The 22378-nt window shown below is 38.6% G+C and overlaps 1 protein-coding gene across 1 annotated transcript in view; it reads left to right on the forward strand.

Moving 5' to 3' along the window:
* GUCY1A2 (guanylate cyclase 1 soluble subunit alpha 2) overlaps nt 1512-22378 on the forward strand; it is a 409223-nt gene continuing 388356 nt past the window's right edge. The window contains exon 1 of the mRNA XM_003130093.6: nt 1512-2243. Within this exon, the coding sequence (XP_003130141.3) occupies nt 1932-2243 (312 nt within the window). The 5' untranslated portion in view covers nt 1512-1931. The remainder of the gene's footprint in view (nt 2244-22378) is intronic.

Genomic DNA, 22378 nt, shown 5'->3' on the forward strand with positions numbered 1-22378 from the left:
GGGTCCTCATAACCAGTGGGGAAGATTTAGGGTTGTGGTATAGCAAAGGTTTTTTTGTTTTCTTTGTTTTAAAATAAACAGAACTCAGAAACCTATCTGACTGTCTTGGAAAGACCTTTAAAAGAAAAACTGCTTTTGCTTCAGTATCTCTGAGAAGCCAAGACCAGAGCTCCTGAAATTTCCTTTCTGGGGGAAGGGAAACGTGAGGAGTATGCTAGTCAGCTTTGCTGCAGGGCGAAGTATAGCCAGGGACCCTACTTTTGGGACACTCATATTTGCCCCTTCTCAATGTCAGAACAACACTTTCATGGGGCTAAAGCAAGTGCAATGGGGACGGGCACTAACAGCGGCTGTTGCTTTGCCAAGAGGCAAGCTTTGGAATGAAGCAGCTCTATCGAAAACTTGCGAGGCTGTTCTTGGGCTTTGAAAAGCCTTTTCCCCACGCGCCCCAGACCCCCACCACGCCCTTAGCTTTCCAAGCACATTTGTAGCCAAGTGCAAACAGATACCATATTTGGCTCAAATATCTGGGAGAATGAAAGGCCTGAGATCACTCCTGGGTCCTAGGTAGTTGAGTCTGCAGAGGAACTGTCCCCAGGTCTGCAAGTCTGCAAAGGCTGCTGCAGGTGGCAAGCGGAGCTGTCCAGCATCAGTGCAGAGCCGGCAGGAGCCAGGAGCCCACGCGCCCAGCCTTGCTGATGCTCAGCAACAGGGCTCTCGCCCGAGCAGACGCTGTCCTTATTCATTGCCTCCCGGCTCTGGGCTTGCTGCGAGCCCACGCAGCCTCGACCGAGGCGGAGAACACTAGTCCTCACCAGCTGCTACAGCAGGAAGGGTGCCAACATGTTGCCCCTTCCCTTCCTTTGTAAGCGAGTTCTCTGGAATGGACAGGCTGGGCCGCTTGGCCTTCCTCCTTCTCCTCAGAACTTCCTAAATAAACTCGGAGGGAAAGGACAATTACGGACCACACCCCCCCACTTCATGCTTTCAGACTTTCCCGATGTGGCTTCAGAGGAAGATCTTCCTTTCCGCCTCCCTCCCCCCTCTCTGCTCCCTTCCAGTGCCCACCGGTGCCCTACTGTTCCCCAGCAGCTGCTCCCGCAGACCATGGATAGGGCATTTGGAGTTGGGGCCCTTTGGTCAGATCCAAACCCCCTCGGAGGAGGAGGGGACGGTAGGAGTGGGGATGGCGCTCAGAGGACGACGACGAGGTGTCCTTGTTGCTCCTGAAACGTGGCGACAGGCAAGGCGGAGACTCCCAATGAGTATGATGGCGACACGTGATGCCGGCAGAGAGAGAGAGAGAGAGAGAGAGAGAGAGAGAGAGAGAGAGAGAGCGAGAGAGCGAGAGGGACGGAGAGAGAGAGACGGAGAGGGAGACGGAAAGGGAGGTGGGGAGAGAGCGAGCGAGAGCGTGAGCGAGAGAGCCTGGGGGGAAGGGGGGGTTAAAGGGAGTAGGAAGGAGGCGGGCGGCAAGGGGAGAGAGGCGGGAGGAGAGGGGCGGGAGCAGCGTAAGAAAGGGGGCGAGATAGGCGCGCAGGCGGCAGAAGCCTTTGCCTCCGCGACCGCGCGGGCCGCAGCCTCCGCGCCCCGCCGCCCGCGGTCACATACTCGGAGGCTTCCCGCGGGCGGGAGAGAGTCCACAGCGATGCGCCCAGGCCGGCGGTGAGGCGGCGGCGCGGGAGCAGCAGCAGCAGCAGCGGCGGTGACCGCGGCCGAACCCAGACCCCAAGGTGCCGCGGCGCCCCAAGTTCCCGCCATGAACAGTCGGCTCTGGATGCTCCACGGCTCTGGGAACTCCCGCCCGGCGGAGCACGACCACAACGCCTCGCGGCCCCGACACTCCTAACGCCGCCCCTCGCGGGTCCCGCGGCCGCCGCCTCCCGCGTCCCCGCCGCCTCCTTTTCGGCCGGCGCAGCGCCACCAGCAGCATGTCTCGAAGGAAGATTTCGTCCGAGTCCTTCAGCTCCCTGGGCTCTGACTACCTGGAGACCAGCCCGGAAGAGGAGGGGGAGTGCCCCTTGTCTAGGCTCTGCTGGAACGGCAGCCGCAGCCCGCCAGGGCCTCTGGAGCCCAGCGCGGCGGCTGCCGCCGCCCCGGCCCCGGCATCCTCCACCATTGCCGCTGCCGCTGCCGCTGCCACCGCCGCCAGCTCCACGGCAGGGGCTAGGAGAACGCAGCGCCGGAGGCGGGTCAACCTGGACTCGCTGGGTGAGAGCATCAGCCGCCTGACGGCGCCCTCGGTGAGCAGGGAGTGGAAGGAGGGCCGCCCTTCGGAAGAGAGGACTGGGGTAGGGAAAGTTGGCGCCAGGCAAGCCCGGCAGTGTGCGCAGAGCCCCACCGCTGGAGGGCGGCCCGGGCTCTCACCGCCAGGCCTAGGGTCCCCAAGGACCCCTGGGGAAACTGGACCTTGGGATCTGATGGAAGGGGCGGTGGAGCACGGGAAAGGAGTAAAGCTTCACTCTTTCGGGGTCTCCTGATTCGGGGGTCTGTCTGCCCACTTCCAGCCTTGTACCCTCCTTCCTCGCGGTCACCCTGATGGCCCTAGTGCTTCTTTACACCCACCTGTTTTCTTTTCCCCAAACTTTCCCAGGCACTGTGTCCCGCAGTTCCCATTTCCATGTCTTTCATCTCTGTTCTCCAGTATCCCAAAGGAACCCCTACTCCTTTCCAGGAAACTCTTCCTCTCTTTTTTCCCACACTCTCTTGGTCTTAACGTGACCTTCTCTGACATCTTTGAATTCTGCAGGCTAACTACATTCTATGTTGCATTCCTTTTCTTAAATCTTCGGGAACTGGTTGTCAGATTTTTTTTCTTTTTTTTATTAGTTGCCTTCTGATGAAGAAACCTTTAATGTCCTGTTTTCTTACCACCTCATATCCTTTTTTTTTCTTCTTCTTTTTTTTTTTTTTTTTTTTTTTTTTGGTCACTGGGCATTTATTGGCTCAAACTTCTTCTCTGGGTAAACCTGGTGTCTGGTTTCCTAAACCTCTCTGGTATTTCTTGCACCTCTACCTCATCCTTCACTCTCTTCCCTCTGGATTCTTTAGTGCTTTCAACCTCTTTTTTTCTTTTTTATGGTTTTCTTATATTAGGCCTTTCATAAATATCTGTTGAATGAATAAATGCCTTCCTAGCCCTCTCTCCACGTGTGCTCATTTGGGGATACCTTTATGAGCAGTTCCAGGTGTACTCCAGACTCCCCCAGGTTCTAGCCATCTTTCCATAGCACTTCTGCCTTATTCCAGCTCCAGCATTTCGGCTACCCTTGATCTCTACTCTTAGCACGAATGTCAGACCTTTCTCTGACTGTATGAGGTGTGTTTTGAAGGAATCCACTCCATTGTGACCGGATCCTAAGGGAATTCAGTATCAAACCACTGTCTACCATTTGTTCTCATCTTGATTGGCTACAAGAACTTCAACTCCTGACAGCACTTTTCTACCCATCTCTGAGACATTCACTTCTTTAAAGTTTCTAAAATGAATCTGCACATTGAGCTTGTTTGCCTTTTTGAGTCTCCCCTTTGAAAGTACTCTTGCGATTGATGGTAGGAACGACCTGAGAAAGAATGAGATCCATAGGGACAGGGAACTGGTTCTAGGCAGTCTTGTGGCCATTGCGTAAATGGAGTGTGATCTTTTCTTTTAGCAGTGAAACTGCTCTTTGGTCATCTTCCTTTTTTTGTGCATTTTCCCTTCAATTTACCTTTTGCCATTTCTTCTATCGATAACCTAGGAAACAAAACTCAAAATGGGCTGGCTACTGTTTGCTATTCTTAATGCAGCTATTTCCCAGGAAGCATAATCTTAGGAACTATTTGAAGTTGCAAATTGTTGAACATAATCCTTTATGAAAGGAGTCCAGTAATCCTTGTGCATCTGTGGTTTTGTGTCAGTACCTAAAGCAACATTTGTACAATATACTAATTCTTAAGTATAACAGATTCATATCCAATATGATGATTTTACTAAAGATAATTATTAGATTTGGGGGAATTGTTTCTATAATTCTTAATTTTCTTTTTGCCTAAAAATCATAATTTACAAATTTCTAAAAAGTTATGGCAGTGCCTCTGGTAATGCCAGTTTAACATGTCTATTCTCAGCAACTTATGTGAAAGGTAGATAAAATGAACTGAACTCAAGTATTTACTGCCAAAATAAGAGGAAGGAAATAAGTTCTGATTTTTAACTTTTATTAATGACTCTGGTTCTTTGATGGATAAAAAGCATTTAACTAGACAATAGTGTTCAGGATGAGAAATTTGAAAATAATTGTGATGATAAAAGTATACATCAGCTACATGTACTTTCCATGCTGTAATTATTTTCTGTTTTGAAAAAGGTCTTTCACCTGGAATACTGAGAACATAAAAATAAGTATAGTGTAAACAATTCCAATTTAATGAACAAATTCTCCTTGGCTAACCATATCACCAATGGACTTGGTAAAACAAAGAAACAGTATATTCAAAGCAGTGACTTATATCTGTGTTCTCCTCCCCTGTTTTCCTTTGTTTGGTAGTCTAGAACACTGCTTCAGAAAGTTCCAGTAGATTTGCTCTCCTACATTGTCAGCATTCTAAACTTCTTTGAAAACATTTATGTCCTGTCTAATGTCCTGTCATTAGAGCTAAACGACTTAAAAAATAAAAAATCTCCGAGAATAGCCTTTACCAGAGCATTTATAGATGGGAATTTCTAGTTGTTCTGACTGTTTTGAACCTTCTTGCATTCCATCACAGTATATTCCAGGAGAAACTACTTGCTATGTGGAAGCTCCTGTCTCCTTAGTGGTTTCATTGTGGAATGTTGTCTTAAACACTGGAGATTTATTTGTTCTTTATTCGGAATAATTTGCAAATAGGAAGATGGAAATGAACTTAATAAATGCTAGGATATTACCAAGTAATTCAGCTAATTATTTGATCAATGGAATAGTCAAACCCAGGTTTTTGTTGTTTTAATAGTTACTTTTAGGTGCATTGATGTTGGCTATAAAGACTATAATATTTTATAAATTTTTAGTAATAAAAATAAGTTGAATTGAAGAAATTGAAAAAAATTCTGGAATTCAGGAGACCTGGTTCTGATTCATTGTGCCTTGGACAGCTAAATACTTGTATATCTCTGTGCATGTTACTTTAACTGCTAGGCTCCTTCTCATCTGTAAGGCGAGGGTCCCTCCCAGTTCTGACATTCTATGAAGACATACCGTTTTGTCAAGTTTTCAATTCACAATGGCATGTGAAATAAAGGCAAGGACATATTATAAGTTTTAAAACTGAGGACAGTAGATTTCTTTCTTAAGCGGTATTGAAAGTACTGTTTATTCCACCATTTTTGTTAAAATTATTTGAGGATCTGTGTTGTGGCAAGTATTGTGCAAAGCATTGGTAATATGAATGCCAAATAAAACTTTCCCATTCTTCAACCTCATGAAACTTATTTAATTATAGCCTTTATTTTTATGGAAAATGTATTGAAGGAAAATACAAGAACTCCAATTGTGGTGGAGATGTATAGGGGAAGTTTTGTTTATCATTCATGCACTTTGGCTAGTTTTGGTTACTCTGCATATCTGGGGTGGAGCCATAAAAATAAAAATAATCATAAAGACCTGGCTGAAGATGTGTAAATCACTTAATACATTATTTATTTTGAAATAATTTATTTGGGAACACATATGGAGAAACAGCTGGGGATTTTTCTCAAGGGTGATTTTAAAAACCTCATTTATTCCCATTTTATTTTTATAAATGAGAGTTGCTTAGACCCCTGTCACTTTGACATTGGTTCTGGGGTTGTTAGTGTCAGCCTGTTCAGTAAAGAAAGATATTCTAGGAGAGAACTCAAGGGCAAGGCTTTCCTAGATTTCTTGTCAGAAAACTACTGGCTGTTACAGCATAACAGGTGGTTTTGAAGACCTTAGAAGCTATAGACAGCAGAAGGGCAGGAAGAAAAGTAACAGAACTGGAAGCATGGCAAATAAGAAGAGGAAAGGTACTGAATTAGGGAACAGTCCAAGAAAGAGAGAACAGTGAGGAATGAAAAAGGAGGAGAAGCTTGAATTCAAGTAGCAAAATAAAAAACCCCAAAATTGTTTCATTGTTTTTAGAAAGGAAATTATATTGATACATGCTTATGAAAAAGTGAAAGGATGTAGAAGTACATATTTAGCCTCTCTTAATATTAAATAAAATGAACTCTTTAACATGTGTTAACTCTTAGGAAAAAACATTAGAAAGTGTAAATGTAACTAACAGGTAAATAATGAAAAAATGTATAAAATATATTTGTGAGGTATAAGGTATTTGATAAATTAATCTGTTTTAATTGAGGTTTTAAAAATTTGGGGCTCAATATGGCTAATCTGTTCCTCAGATTAGCCATATTAAAATTAAAAATTAAAATATATTTTAGTAATTTAATGCTTTAACATGGCAGAATTGAAAGCATTAGGATTTGAATTTTGACAGACATGGGTTTGAATCACTCCCTGCTGAGCCCCTAAGTGTAAAGGGAAAGCCAACTCTTACCTTCCTAGAGCCTTAGTTAACTATTTTGTGAAGTAGGAATAATGGCTACCTTGTAGATATGTTGTGGAAGAGGAGCAATACTCCTTGTATAATTCCTTGAGCTCAGTAAATGATTGTTTCAAGCTGAAATCCATTAATATCAGTCAAATTTGAATGCCTCCAAATGATGAAAAATTTTCCTTTTTACCACAATAATTTTCTTGCTTGTGGCCTTATTGAAAGAGTTCATAGGTTAACTGATGTCATGCACCTAAAAAAAATTGATAAGAAGGAGTTAATTTTGTTGGCATTGCCTAGCCAATCCATTAAAATAATTAAAACTCGAGTTCCTTTTTGGCTCCCTGACTATGACTCATGTGTGTATACAAGCATATTTAATTATTGCAGATTCAGACATTTCTATCAACTGCTGAATTTATGTTGCAGTGTGAAAAAGACTACTATAAATTCTATAAAAATACTGGAACATATATATTTGGTAGAATGTAGGTATTTCACAACAAATTACTTTTAAATTAGGAGAAAAAAAGATTAGATAGGTGAAAGAAAAACTTAGTATACTTGCCTGAGAATTTCAAGTGTTTCCCATTCATTGCATTCAAACTAATTTGTACTGTGTTCAGAGGTTTAGGCTGTGAGATACAACAAGAATGGCTTTTACGTTTTGTAGACAGAACTCTATTCTTGTTTAGCTACTAGGTCAATTGTTAGGTCTTCATTTTAAATATAAATTTTGACTTTGGGAAATGACATCAGTGGTTATCAGTTTGTAGCTAGAGGTATGTGATTGTATATTCCTTTTAAGTAATAATTTATCTAACTTGAAGTACTCTGAGATGTGTGGGAAGAGTACCTGAGTGCTGTTATGTGTTTTTCCACTCTATATTATCATTGCTGTTTCCATTCATCTTTGTTTCGTCTTGTTGCCAAATTCTTAGGGAGGTGAAGGTAAGATTTAAAAACCCTACATATTTCCTTGAATATGATAGTAAAATAAGTGGCTTATCTCTAGATATATACATTGTTAACTGTGAATTTCACATGCTTCTAGGGAGAAAAAAAATTAAAGGCATAAGAGGGAGAATATTTATAAGAGCTGACTAGATAGTCTTTGCAGGCCCTTCTTTGATGCACGAACCTGTGATAAGGTCAAAATTCAGAGTTCCTCTGTTTAAATTCTGACTCTAATCTTGATACTCTTGCTTTAGTTTGTTTTTAGCACATGATACTTAGTGGATATTCAATAAATGCTCAGAATAAGTGAGTGGATGTTCTTGTTTAGTTATCCAATTACATTATTTCTCTTGTATTTGATGTTTTCTGTGTTGTATTTGGTTCTAACAAAATGTTTAGATTTTGTACCAGCCTGTGAGAGTTGCTTTTAAGTATGCAAACCTGTTTGAATTTTACTTGCACTCGCTATTGAAACCAAAACTTCAGAATGAAGTTGTGTTAAAAGAGAGCAGATGGAAAAGTATTCTCCTCCTGGAACTCCTTGAATGGCCCGTTTGTATTTTAAGTTAGGTGAATGTAATGACTGGCTTCCAGTCTCCAGTATAAGTATGCTTATATTTTCTGTACAGTTCTCTCTCAAGTGAGAGAAAAGTATTTGTCAGCAAGTGGGCTACTAGTTGCCAAAAATGCACTGCTAGGAGATGGAATGACATAATCTTACTCCTCAAATATCATTTTAGGACAGAATCTAAAGATCTAGAATTGTGTGCTGTAAGCTCAGAGAACCTCATAAAATCAAAAATTCCAGCTTAGGGTGATTTAGGAAGTAAGGAGCTGGAAATATCTTTGAAGGCTGGAGATATGTTGCGGCTGTTGTGGGAACTGAGAAAGAGTGAACATTCTTATAAATAGAACAGTGAGAAATCACTTCCTGTACAGGCTTTATTTGAGGCTTATTAAACAGTTCCTCATTTGAGCTAGTGGTATCAAACTGCAGTGAGCATTAGAAATATCCAGAGAAAATTGTTAAAATGCAGGTTCCTGGGCTTCTTCCTCAGAGGGTATGGTTTGATAGCTCTAGCGAGAGGCCTGGACTCTATATTTTAAACAAAACTCCAGGTTGATTTGCTAGGCCCACCAAAGTTGTGCCTAAAAGTGATTGAATTCCACACGTTCAGGATCATTGACCTAGGCTTAGTGAGTTCTGCAGACTGATTTTTTACGAAGAATGATCCTGGAAGTGGCTCCTTTGGGATGATTATATCCCAGGCAGTTATTGCCCTACTAGGGATAAAATAGAGGTGGTGACTTGGATCCACATCCTGTTATATCCTTTGCATTCAAAATAATTTTGTTGGTTCTATGTTAGAAGATATTTGAGGTTTCGCCATTTGTAGTTTTAATTATTTGTGGATTTTTTTTCCCATTTTTCCTGAACTTGCTCCCCTACATTTATGTTCAGTAGGTCACATGTCATTACTGTGAATCCTGTGGCCTCTTAACTCAAAATAAAGAAACAGCTATTCAGAAATGTTGGGAATGACAGAGAAGAAGTGTTGTTGTTAGGGTCATTCTGACAGTATTATCAGTGTGTCTGTTCTTTTAGAGCAAGATTGATATGACATTTCTCAAATGCTCCATCAACTAACTGGTTCATTTTGAAGCAATAACTTGTTCACATGCCAATGAAATTTTTTTAAAAAGGTGAAGAGAGAAAATATATGTATCTAGATGTCAGAATTTTTTATTTTTTATTTTTTATTTTTTTGCCTAGAAAGAAAGCAATAGGAGGTTCAGATATCAGATTTTAGAACCACTCCTCAAACCCTACCAGTATATGACAAAGATAATAATGGTTGCTAAACTCTACAACCTTAACCTAGGTTGTTAGTCTTTCTGTGGCTAAGTTGGTAAGGGTCTAGTTGAACTCTCCAAATAAGTGATGACACAACATTTGAAGAAATTTGTGCTTGTGAGAACTCTTGATTCAACCTATCATGACAAGAGGCTATTTGTGTGGAGGTTCTGATGTTACTTTAGTTGAAAATCCTTGGAATCCGGAGTTCCCGTCATGGCGCAGTGGTTAACGAATCCGACTAGGAACCATGAGGTTGCGGGTTCGGTCCCTACCCTTGCTCAGTGGGTTAAGGATCCGGCGTTGCCGTGAGCTGTGGTATAGGTTGCAGATGCGGCTCGGATCCCGCATTGCTGTGGCTCTGGCGTAGGCTGGTGGCTGCAGCTCCGATTCAACCCCTAGCCTGGGAACCTCCATATGCTGCAGGAGCAGCCCAAGAAATAGCAAAAAGAAAAAAAAAAAAAACAAAAACAAAAAACAAACAAAGAAAATCCTTGGAATCCACTTGATTCCTTTTCCATTCACTGTATTTCCATTCACTGTACTACGTTTATGATGAGTAAGTCTGCTGTGCCCAGTGGAGGAAATTAAAATATTCTAAAAAATGGCTTCTCTTTCTTACTGCTTTATGCTTCTTCATGCATGGACCTCCAATTTAATATTGGGAGAGAATGGTTTTTCTGATCAGTTTTGTGCAGACACACACACAGATATACCCATCCTGTTTTCTGTCACTGCATGTTTTCCATATAGAATACGAAGTTATTGCTCAGATCTGCATAATTAAGACTTACTGTGTTGACGTGTGATTTTGATTTATTTTGCCTCCTTAAGATAGAGATCTATGCATGTCTACGCCTAGCAGAAAGTCTGATTTATAAAGGCACTCAGTGTTTGTTAGGATAATGAGTAAATGATTGCATAAATCCTTGTGTCATTTGTAGTATATCTGATAATGCTCTATGAGCTACAGTGATTTTGTGCTGTCATATTTTATTTGATTATTTTAACTTTTGTTTGTACTTTTTTTTCAGACTTAGGTAAGTAAATTTGGCTAAAACATTTTTTTTTTTTTAGAATGCTTTTAAGATTTTGAAAACCCTTCCTATTGGGTATTTTATTGGTGTTTCACAATAATCACTTGATTTTTTGCCAGTTGTCTTTAACCTTGGTTAGTATGATTATCTGAAAATGCCCATAGACACAATAACTATTTGGCGGGGCATATGTGCTGCCACTTATAAGTGTTAGTATACTATCTCTTAAAGAGATGTGTATCTCTATAAGATTCAGAGACATTTTCTTTACCATGCTCTTCTATTCATTGTTATTTTAGTATATAAGAAATCTTGTGTAATCCAACATTGTATTAAAAATCTCTGTAAACCAGCACACCCACATATCTGTCCTAGAGTTATTATTATAGACACAGTAATGGTACTTGAGGGGATAGAGTCTTTGGGAAAAGTAGTAAAGTTAGGAATTATTGATTTAAGGAATGGGAGAGAAAACTGACCAGGAACAGGAAAATGTATTGTTGGGTATTTTTTGAGGGCCCAACGAGGGTGATGATAATGAATTTTTAGTTTAAACTGAGAGGATTAGTATGACTTGGAACATATTATTAGGTTTGGTATTTTTTGAGCACCCAGCCAGAGGTTTTTTTTAACTTTTAGAGTTCGGTGTATAATTTGATTAACATGCCTGTCTTATTTTTCTTGGAAAATGCCTGTTAGTGTATGTGTGTGTGCAGGGTGGGTGGGGAGGGGGCTGCCACTGAGCAGAGGCTACAACTCAATGATGCATTCTGATTTTTGTTTTAATTTCACTTTGGGGAAATAACTTTTCTGTCTCTGTTTTCCATCTCTGAAATTACATATCATAATACTAATCTACTACTCAAAGATAAATACATAGTAATATGTGAATATTATAGGATTATAATGACTAGCACATAATTGGAATATAGTAAATGATCAATTAATTTTGGCACCTTTATTTAACTGCTTGTCGGTTATCTTACCAATCTGCATATTAACACATTTCCTGATGACTTCAACTACCTCTAGTCACATCTTTTCCAAAACTTGTAGAAATTTCCTTCTTTACATACAGTTCTTGCTTAGCATTTTCTGCTTTTTTTTGGCTGCACCCATGGCATATGGAAGTTCCTAGGCTAGGTGTTGAATCAGAGCTGCAGCTGCTGGCCTGTGCCACAGCCACAGCAACACCACATTTGAGATGCATCTTCAGCCTACACTACAGCTCACGGCAACACCAGATCCTTAACCCACTAAGCGAGGCCAGGGATTGAACCCGCATCCTCATGGATACTAGTTGGATTCGTTACCGCTGAGCCACAGTGGGAACTCCACATTTTCATGAATTTTATGGGTTATATTTTTAACTATCTTGGGTGTAAAACATTTCAGCGTTATTAAATCTACCAGAAATTCCCCCCCAACAAATCTTAAAAATAAATGTGATCTTACTGGTCACTTGTTTATTCTCTCACATTCATTCACTCAGAAGCATTTATTTAGCAAATGTGTACTTACTGAGTCATTCAGTATGCACTCAGCATTAAACAAACGTAAGAGGTGGGACATTAAGACAGAAATTTGATATGGTCCATTGGATTTAAAAAATATAAAACTCCATTTTATTTTATTTTTGTCTTTTTGCTTTTTCTAGGGCCGCTCCTGCGGTATATGGAGGTTCCCAGGCTAGGGTCCAATCAGAGCTGTAGCCCCCAGCCTATGCCAGAGCCACAGCAACACAGGATCTGAGCCGCGTCTGCAACCTACACCACAGCTCCCAGCAACGCCAGATCCTTAACCCACTGAGCAAGGCCAGGGATGGAACCCACAACCTCATGGTTCCTAGTCGGATTCGTTAACCACTGCGCCACGACGGGAACTCCTAAAACTCCATTTTAAAAATAATGTGCGTGACAGCTATTTCTGCCCCTCCCTCTGTCTTTCTCCCTCATCCTATCCCAACCTTTCCCCATTTGGCATGATACGGAGGGCATATGGACAAAGGAAGGAACTGTGTGTAAAAAGGCCAGTTGAAATTGTAATGATGATAATGATTATGATAGTAATAATAACTGCTGATTTATCAAGTCCTTTCAGTGTAAGGGCACTGTACTAAATACTGTGCACATTTTATTCATTAAAAACTCATTACAGTAATGCAGGAGTGATGCCTTACAATGGTCTTCAAGGTATCGAGAAAATACCTCTCTGGCCTCACCTCATAAACTCTAACCTACACGCATGGTTCTTTAGTACACTCCTTAAACATTCTGGGAAATTGCTATCTTGCCTCAGGACTTTTGCTCTAATCCTCTGTGTCAGAACAGCCCACTTGCTCCAGTTCTTCATGTGATCGGTCTTTTCTTGGTTTTCAAATTTCAGCTCAGGGTCACCTCATCAGACAGTAGCTCTCCCCTACCAACCATTCTCTTTAACATCATTGTTCATTTCCATCACAGCATCACTATCAGAAATAATCTTTTTATTTACTTGCTCACTTATGTATTATTTGTCTTCCCTCACTGTGACTTAACTGTGCAAATGCTTAAATTTTTCTGAGTTGCTCGCAGTGGTCTTTGTAGTCCAGGCTAAAGGCAGGTTCTCAGTATATTTTTATTGACTGAATGAATAAATGTCATTTTGAAAGAAGAAGTCTTAGCACTTAGGAAAGAAAGAGCATAGTTAAAAAATTTACATGGTAGAAGAAGGAGAATTAACACGTGCTGGGCAACTAGTATGGATCTAGCATTTAAGTATTTACATAATATGTATCATGCATTTTAAAATAATCTTATGAGAGAGTAAGAAGTTGAGTAACTTGCCTATGACCACAGTCTATTACTTACTGATAGAGGTGAGATTAGAATCTTGGCCCATCTGGCTCTAGACTCTATTCTTTCCACCATATTTATATATTTCACACCTCTGTGAGTGTGGCAATGGTGATGCATTGCCTAGATGGGCTTAGTTCCCTAGATGCTGAGAGTACTGCTGACAGTCACCATTAAATGTCAGTATTTTCTAAGTATTGTCTGGACTAAAGAGAGATGACTTACCCAAGTCGTTCTCCACTCCAGTGACTAATCACTATAGGATGAATGACTTGCCCCCCTTCCCCTAATTCAGCCAGCTCCAAAGCTAGAACTCTGTGTAGGGTCAGCTGTGGTCTCCATTGAGACTGCATCACAGTCCAACTTCTTCCTCTTTCCAGTTTTGCTTCCTTCTATACTTTTTCATGGGTATAAATCTCCAGTTATTTTCTAATAAGCTTTCTTCATGCTGGTCTTCTTAGAGTCTGCTTCTTGAGAACCTAACCTGCAGCAGTGAGTTTGAAAATTGTGACAGCATTAGTAAAAGTGCAAAAGTCAGAAGTGAGAAGGTAGTATTTGGAAATAGTATAGTGATAATCTTGGATTTGGATTTTTTGAATTTAGCAAGTTGTTGAGTCTGGACTGTAAGATCTTCATGAGCTTGGTGAGCCTCGGCACTTTGCCTGTTATATTGTAAGCAGATGACTCAATAAATTAAAGATCTGGGATTATAGTTTGGGTAAGAGTTTATAGAGGTGGTAGTGAATATCTTGAAAATTGATAAGCTCTCTGATTGAAAGGGAAAAATCAGAACAGTAGAGAATTAAGAAGCAATATACAAGAGGGAACCAGAAGAATATAAGATGCTTTTTGTGTGTTTGTGCAGTGGGAAGTGCCTGGAGAGCAACTGGGAACAAGGGTTGTAGTGGATATGTGAAAAATTATGTGAATTTAAGGATGGTACTTTCAAAGCCAGTATGAATGAGGTTTCTGGTGGCCTTAGAAAAAGTGATGTCAGTTCTGCATCTGAGAATGAAAGCTATTTAACAAGATTTAAAGAGAGAATATACAATGAATAAACAAAAGACATCAGTAAAGAGAGATAGTTGCCAGGGTCTGTGAAGTGAAATGAAAGTTTGTTAAAGAAGTGGAAACTCACATTTGAAGGTAAAAAAAACTGGAGATGGATGAGAAAAATAGGCTTTGGGAAAGGATAGAGTTGATCTAGAGTCATTCTTTAGCTCTTTTGCCAGAAGTGAAGATATTTATTTCTCTGTACCCAAGGGGAATACAATATGGCATAGTAGGAATGTAGTACAGAGACATCTATCAGATTTTGGTTTTATTTACATCTGATTTATTAAATCTTATCTTAATTTCATCACTATAACTCAGTAATAGGTCGGTAATTTTGTATATCTAATGGCTGTCAAACTTAAATCGCTATGCTATTTGTATTTCTCTTGGCATATCTTAGCTGTAGTAGCTGCGCTGGCCATGGGATGTCAAGTGAGATTTTAAATGTCAGTATTGAAATTTTATACTCAAATCATAAAGAATACATTTTTTTGTATATTCCATTGTAGATAACTTTTGGATTGTTTTATCAATCTGAAAACTTAAGATTTTTTTCTTATTCTTTTATAGTTAGGACTTTGTAAATCGAAGACCATGGGGAAAGAACTGTTTTTTGATTTTTGCTTGTACTAACTTGTTCTCTTAGTTTTAAAGTTAATTTGAGGTACATGTTATATGTATGTAAAACCCAATTCTTACTGTCTCTGTGTCTGATATGACTTTGTTTTGTGTTGGAGCTCTTTTTGACACTGATGGAAAAGTCCCTAATGGAAGGAACTCTAGAGATATTGGGAGCTGAGTGAATAGGATTCTACTTTGTTGTTATATCGAATATATTTTACACAGTTGAAAGGTTGTGCAAAAGGAAAAATATGGCTGAGCAAAACATATACAATCAAATGTAACTTCTTGACCCTCTCCCTTTTGTTTTCTAGGTGAATTTTAGTTAATTTCATAAAGTAAGAATTTTTGTCTGTTTTTATATACTGTCAAATCTCAAGTCTGCTAGTGCCTGGGACATGGTAGCTGATCAATTAGTATTTGTTAAATGAATACATTTAGAATGACTATAAAGATATTTATTCAAATCATACCACAAAAAAGTTGTAAGAAATAAGTAGGATAGATACAAATACATTTATTTATTTATTTTTTATTAAATTAAAAAAAATTTTTTTAAAGGTCACACTTTTGGCCTATGGAAGTTCCTGGTCAGGGACTGGATCTGAGCCACAGCTGCAACCTACACTACAGCTGTGGCAACACCAGATCCTTTAACCCACTATGCTGGGCCAATGATCAAACCTGCCCCTCCACAGCGACCCAAGCTGCTGCAGTCAGATTCTTAACTCATTGTGGGAACTCCCTACAAGTGCATTTTAGAAAAATAAAAATAATAGTAACAAAATCAAAATAGATAAAACATATTATACAAATGTAAATGTCTTTTATTCCTTTATCATATATTTACTGTACATTCTCTGTGCATGCATGACTATTGTATCCTGAGCCAAAATGGAAGATCTGTGGAGCAAGATAATGCCTCTAGTCATCCTCAGAGTTGAAAAACAAAAAGTGATGAATTTTCCTTAAATATTCTTATAACATACTACACCAGTCAACTTACATTATATATTATGAAGAAAAAATACTTTTTAAAAACATGATCCAATTATATTTTAAAGAATTTAACATTAGTACATTAAACAAATATTTGTTGTTGGCCTTTTCTGTGCCAAGAATTTGAGATGTCTCACTATAGAAAATACTTATAATTTATCCTCTCCACTGCCTGCATCTCCCCTTGTCATTTTTTTTCTTGTGATTCTTTTGCAGCCATTTCAGAAATAAAATTTTAGAAAGATTTTATCTCTTTCTTGCATAAAGTTTTCCCAAGTGAAAGCAAGAAGTTTTGGAATAAAAATTCACATTATCCCAACTGCCAATTTAGGGAGAATCTGTCTCCATACTAGTGAGAAGCCTGTCATCTTAATTTAGTAAGTTTATATAAATCTATACAAAAGAAAAATATATCTCATTTAAATGCTCATTGACCAAATTTACTCAGTGCAGGGTTACTCTGAGTCTCTCTTCCAAGTTCATTTAATCCTTGTGTAATTGGTTTAATTTGAAAACTAATCATCATGAAAGATGATTCTTGAAAATCGTCATACAAAATTTGGTTTCTAACTTAAGGAACTTCTTTTTGGGAAGAATGGAGAGATTCTTACAAATAGTAATTTTATCATATTTACTGGTACAAACCTGAGTTTATTTTAATATCACTTTTCATATCTATATATCATCTATCTATCTATCTATCATCTATCATGTCTATCTACTATTATGGATTATATAGGACAGAACAGAAATGACTATGATTCTGAATTTTAAAATGTCACTCAATAGAAATCTGGCATAGGGTATAATTACTTTCATTGTGTCATTTAAAATTTGTCACAGTAATGAAAATGTCTTTTTACCTCCTTAACAAAGAATCTGCCTCCAAAGGCATTTATTGTAAGCAGTGATAATGATGAGATGATTGTGTTGTAAGGGAACAAAGATTGAGGGAAAGAATAAATTTTAGCCACATACTATTGTTAATTCCATTTGAAGCTTCAGACAGATATGAGGGAGTTTCTGGAGTGGTTGATGGAGAAGAGAGATTTATTGTTTCCTCCTGATATAAAGATCAATAAACACTTTGTGGACATGGCAGTGTTTGCAAGCTCTAAAGCCTGTCTTTTTTATCTTTTGCATTATCTCATTGCCATTATAAACACATTTCAAAGAAAAGCTATTCCTGTTTTAGTTCTAAATTAAATTCTTTCTCCAAAAGTGTACTTGCAAAGTACAAACCTGACTTTCTTGCTGTAGAAGAATGGGTGAGATTCATCCACAGCTTGCAAGGGACTAACTGTGAGAATTGTGATTTATGAGGCTGCTGCCTGATGGTTCTTTAAGCACTGGGGCAGTTCTCTCCTTATTCAGCTTCATTTCTTAGGATAGGAGTGGGGAGAATGGAGGAAGTCAGATACTACTTTAAATTGTAAGTGTAATTTTCCACTATTAACTTAGCATTCTCGACTACTGAGAACTATCTCAACCTCAAATACATAGTTATCACAGTTATCCAATTATTTTGATTATAGCAATGGACTATATCATCTTAATCAATGGCATTAGTGTAAGGCTAATGAAATTAACAAGTCCATTGGATATGTAGTTGGGAAAAGCATTTTACTACAAGTTACCCCAAGAGACATAATTTTTCAGAGAACACATATGAGTAAGCTACTTTCAAATACAGGTAAATAAAAATTGCGAAGCTCTAAAATATGAGTTACAAATATTAATCTAAAAATAAAATCTGACCAATAATTCTTGGCCATTAGATAAGGTATTCAGCCATTTTATGTGATTTGTAAGTCAAATCAAGATGTGCCTGCCTTGAAACCTCTTAAAAACCTAAAATAATGAAGTTTATTATTTTACTCTTCCAGGGTAATAGAAACAAAAGCAGAGTCACCTCAAAATCAAGCATGCCACAGTTTCTGCTTTGGCATTTTGTGCTAGTGTAAACTCTGATTCATTATGGGTTAAGTTTGGGAAAAAAATTGTAAAGTAGAAGCATTTACTTTGAGTAGTCCCTGTGCTCAATCTCCCTCTCCTCCACCCCCACATCTATCTCTATCTTTATCTCTGTGGATCTCCATCTCTACTTCTCTTGATTCCTGTATCAAAACCTCATGCCACAAAAATCTGCTGAGACAAATTAAACTGTGTGCATTTTAAATACTTTATATAAAATTACTAATTGAAAAGTACTTTCCTTGATTTTAAGCACCTTTGCAGGAGTGAAAAGTTTTAGGGGGAGCGTTAGGGGCATGGATGGGATGGAGATAGCTCCCTTGGTGCTCATAAATCAAATCTGATATCTGGCCTCACAAGGCTCTGACTTATAATTATGGCTATATAGAAGGGGGTATGACTGAGCACTTCCCACGTATATGAATATCTCTATATGAAGGTCTCTGTAGGCACAGTAAATTTTTTAATAATCCTAGTCTGTATTAATAATGTAGATATAATGGTAGATAAAAGTAAAATAATATATGGCATGTTTGATTATGTAGTATTATATTAATTTTATATCATAATCTAATTTCTATTATTTTTACTGCTACTTTGGTTCGTATTAAATAAGGCCCATAGTACTAAATAGGGCTGATGTTGTCCTTATATTTTATAATGCATAGGGATTCCATAAATTTTGTTACTTAAATGAATAATTATGGATTAATGTATGTTATGCCAATTATCAATGCCCCTGCACTGAATTTGCTTTGGAAATTCCAGTTAAGAGCCCTTATGCATGCAAGGAAATTAAAACCTTTTTTAGAACTGGAAAATAGTGAGTGATATCTAATTTGTATCTAGTTTCTAAGCATCATATCATTAAGACTCTCTTGTTTGGTGTGAAAGTGTATACATACCTTGTGTGGGTCAACATTTGACTGATATTTGTAAAGCTGAATGCCAGAGCAAGATATTAAAAACTCAGGTGATGTTTCTAGAAGGAATTTGAAAAAAATTAATACTATACCAGAAACATTCCCCTCTTCTGTGGGCAGCTTTCTTAGTCACATCCTTTTACCTTTTGCCCCTTTCCCAGTTACTAATTTTATACTAGATAATGAGACAAACAAATGGCTAAGCAATACTAAATAAAAATTTATTTCTAATATTAGCAAGTTTTAATGTTTTTTGCTGATATTTTTCTACAGTGATCTCTATATCAATTCACTTTATTATAGCCATTTGTGTAATAAATGGTTTATTTTGATTAGTTTAGTTTTTAGTGTAAGCACTTCGAAGAGAAGTTTTTTAAACAGGGGCTTTTACCAACACTATTTTTCAACATCTAAGAATATGAGACATTTGTAACATTAATTTTTTTCTTCTTAATTTTCCCTTCTTAAGGACTACCAAGGAATGATATGCAGACCTATATTTTCCACATAGAAAAGCCACAAGTAATAAGTGATATTTACTTAGAGCTTACAAGGAATGTTTTTAATACTCATTTCCTCACTCTTTTCACTCAAGAAATGTATGAAGTACACAGGGAAAGGATTATCATTAGGCCCAATTTAAGGATAAGGAAACCAAAGCCCAGAGGGAAAGAGTAACTTGCCTAAAATCAAGAATTTCATAATCATCTATCTTAGTGCCTGGTTTTCTGTTTCAGGTCCTAAGCTCTTTCTACCATAATGTGTCTTTCAACATGTCCATGAATTGTTCCATCCTCAATTTAGAAATATACAGTATTGTTCATCATAGATGAACAATTTCACTTCCCATATTTTTCTTCCTTTGTGACTTGCAAGAGGTGGCTGATGGCAATTTCCTATTAGTTTTCTTGAATCCTACCTCTTCTCACCATAAACTCAGACTATGCTATGAGTTTATACAACATAGACCTGTGTTAGAAATGACAAAGGGCTCTTTCTTCATCAGGGCTCTGCCTCTAGGCTGACCTAGTTTGCCTGTTCACTGCCATGCTTGTGTGCTACAGGCTCCCATGGGTGAGACAGCAATGAACAGAGTGACAAAAGCCATCCTCACTGCCAACAGAGTAACTTAATGTTGCAAAGTCTAGGAAGAGCAATGATATTTATTACTTGTTTGATTTATAAGTTGTGATTATCACAGAAATAGTTACATTGGTGTAAAGGTATATATTTCTCTTCATAGATTGTATATAATTGTGCTGGAATTAAATAATTTATTAGAAAGAATGAGAAAGCAGCATAATAGGTATTATACAATAGAGTGATGTCTAGGTTAAAAAATGTGCTCCTATAGAATTAAATGAAAAAAAAAATAAGACTTTTCATGTCATGCAGTATCAGTATTCTTCAATCTGCATATATATATTTTTTTACCTCTAGCCTAGAAATATAGTATACCATAAACACTGATGACATGGTGGTCATTATCTGCCAAATGTCTGCCTCGTAAGCAGGTTTTGCATTCTTTATTTTTTTTTTGTCTTTTTGTCTTTTTAGGGCTGCCATGTCCGCTGCAGCCTATGGAGTTTCCCATGCTAGGGGTCAAATTGGAGCTGTAGCCGCTGGCCTATGCCACAGCCACAGCCACAGCAACTCCAGATCCGAGCCACATCTGCGACCTACACCACCGCTCACGGCAATGCCAGATCCTTAACCCACTGAGTGAGGCCAGGGATCAAACCCACAACCTCATGGTTCCTAGTCGGATTTGTTTCCACTGCTCCACGACGGGAACTCCTGCATTCATTTTTATTATCAGATTATAATTAACACTAGATCTGATTATATTTAGACTCTTGTTGAGTTTTATCTTCCAAAAAAAAGCTTGAAGCAGTAGGGGTGAACAGGACCCTCTCTGAGTAGTATGTTGATGGTTTTTGCCTGTTTCAGAATCTAAAACTTTTAAGTTCTAAGACTTATCCTTGCCAGAGTTTAAAATAATCAGACTCTTAGCCACTGAGTGGCTGAACAAAATGTCCATGGCATTTTTGTTGGTGTCTGAATGACACTTTACTTATTTGTACAATGAGCAGTGACTGTAAATGAGGGTTATTACTCAAAGTCTGCATGGTCACCTCATTTCTCACCTAGTCAAGCTATGTGAGCAGCCAACTCAATCAAAAATTTGCTTTAATCATGTAGAGCAAAACAGAATGTATTTCATGGCAAATTCTTTAGTGCAATTTAAAGATCTGTATGATTATAGGGAAGGCCTTGCCAATGAGGCCCTCCACATTCAGTCATAAAACTCCTAATTTAATTAAGATGGTTGAAGAATTTTCCTTACCTTAGGAATAATTTTTCTCAATGTGATAGAGGGCCAATATACCTCTGGATAGTATTCAATATAGTGTTTTATAAACTGTTCCCCTCCCTTCTTTTGCTATGGTTGTCCTCTCTAACTTCAACTGTTTTCTATTGCTCCATGGCCCACTTTGCCTGGAGCTATACTTTGTCTGGTATTTGAAGGTAGTTCTCATCTGTTTGCAAATCATTGTTTAAGCTGGTACATTTAGGGTTGACAAAACAACTCCCTGTTTTATGAGTTAATTTTATAATTTAACTGTGAGCAGAAATATCATTTCCCTTATTTCCAGGCCCTTGTTGGGAAACATTTCACTGTAACTCTCAGGTACTAGAAACAATAAGGAGTTCTTTGGAAATGCTCAAGTAGAGTCTGCAAAGATGTCTTAAAAGGTTAGAAATTATTTCCTGACATGAATGCCATTTCTATACTCATGAGTTGAAATGGCACTAATCAGGTTTGCAACATATAATTGGCATCTTTGGGCTGTGAGGTATGCCTGGCAGCAGTCCTGGGTATTAGACATGATCATGTTATGTTCAGTTTAACAATTTTTAACTACTTCCTCATCAACAGATTTTTGCATAGAATTAACATATAACATATTCATACAATACTTTAGTTTTATTTCATTGAGCTTACACCAACACAGAAAAAATTATGTTAGGAATCTCCTTATTAGGGAAAGGTTCAGAAAATTAAATGCTGTATATCCACAATCAGAATCATACAATATAGCCAAGACTTAATTACCCCTTTCAACTGTAACCTTTTCTGCCTTGGTAAATATAGAACATGTGTTTAGAGGAACAGAGTAAAAGCTTGGCTTTTGGAGGCAGTTGGATATAGATTAGCCACTTAATGGACTTAAACACTTAATACCTATGTGATTTCAGGCAAGTTTTTTAATTTTTTTTTTTTTTGTGTGGCTTTTTAGGGCTGCATCCACTGCATATGGAGGTTCCCAGGCTAGGGGTCTAATCGGAGCTACCACTGCTGACCTACACCACAGCCACAGCAACAGGGGATCTGAGCTGCATCTGTGACCCACACCACAGCTCACGGCAATGCTGGATCCTTAACCCCTGAGCAAGGCCAGGGATTGAACCCGCAACCTTGTGCTTCCTAGTCGGATTCATTTCCCCTGTGCCACATGGGAACAAGTTTTTGTTTTTTGTTTTTTTTTTCTTTTTTTAGCTTTCCTGGGTTCGGTTTTC

This window comes from Sus scrofa, chromosome 9 (genome assembly GCF_000003025.6).
Source record: "Sus scrofa isolate TJ Tabasco breed Duroc chromosome 9, Sscrofa11.1, whole genome shotgun sequence".
NCBI classification, from domain to species: domain Eukaryota; kingdom Metazoa; phylum Chordata; class Mammalia; order Artiodactyla; family Suidae; genus Sus; species Sus scrofa.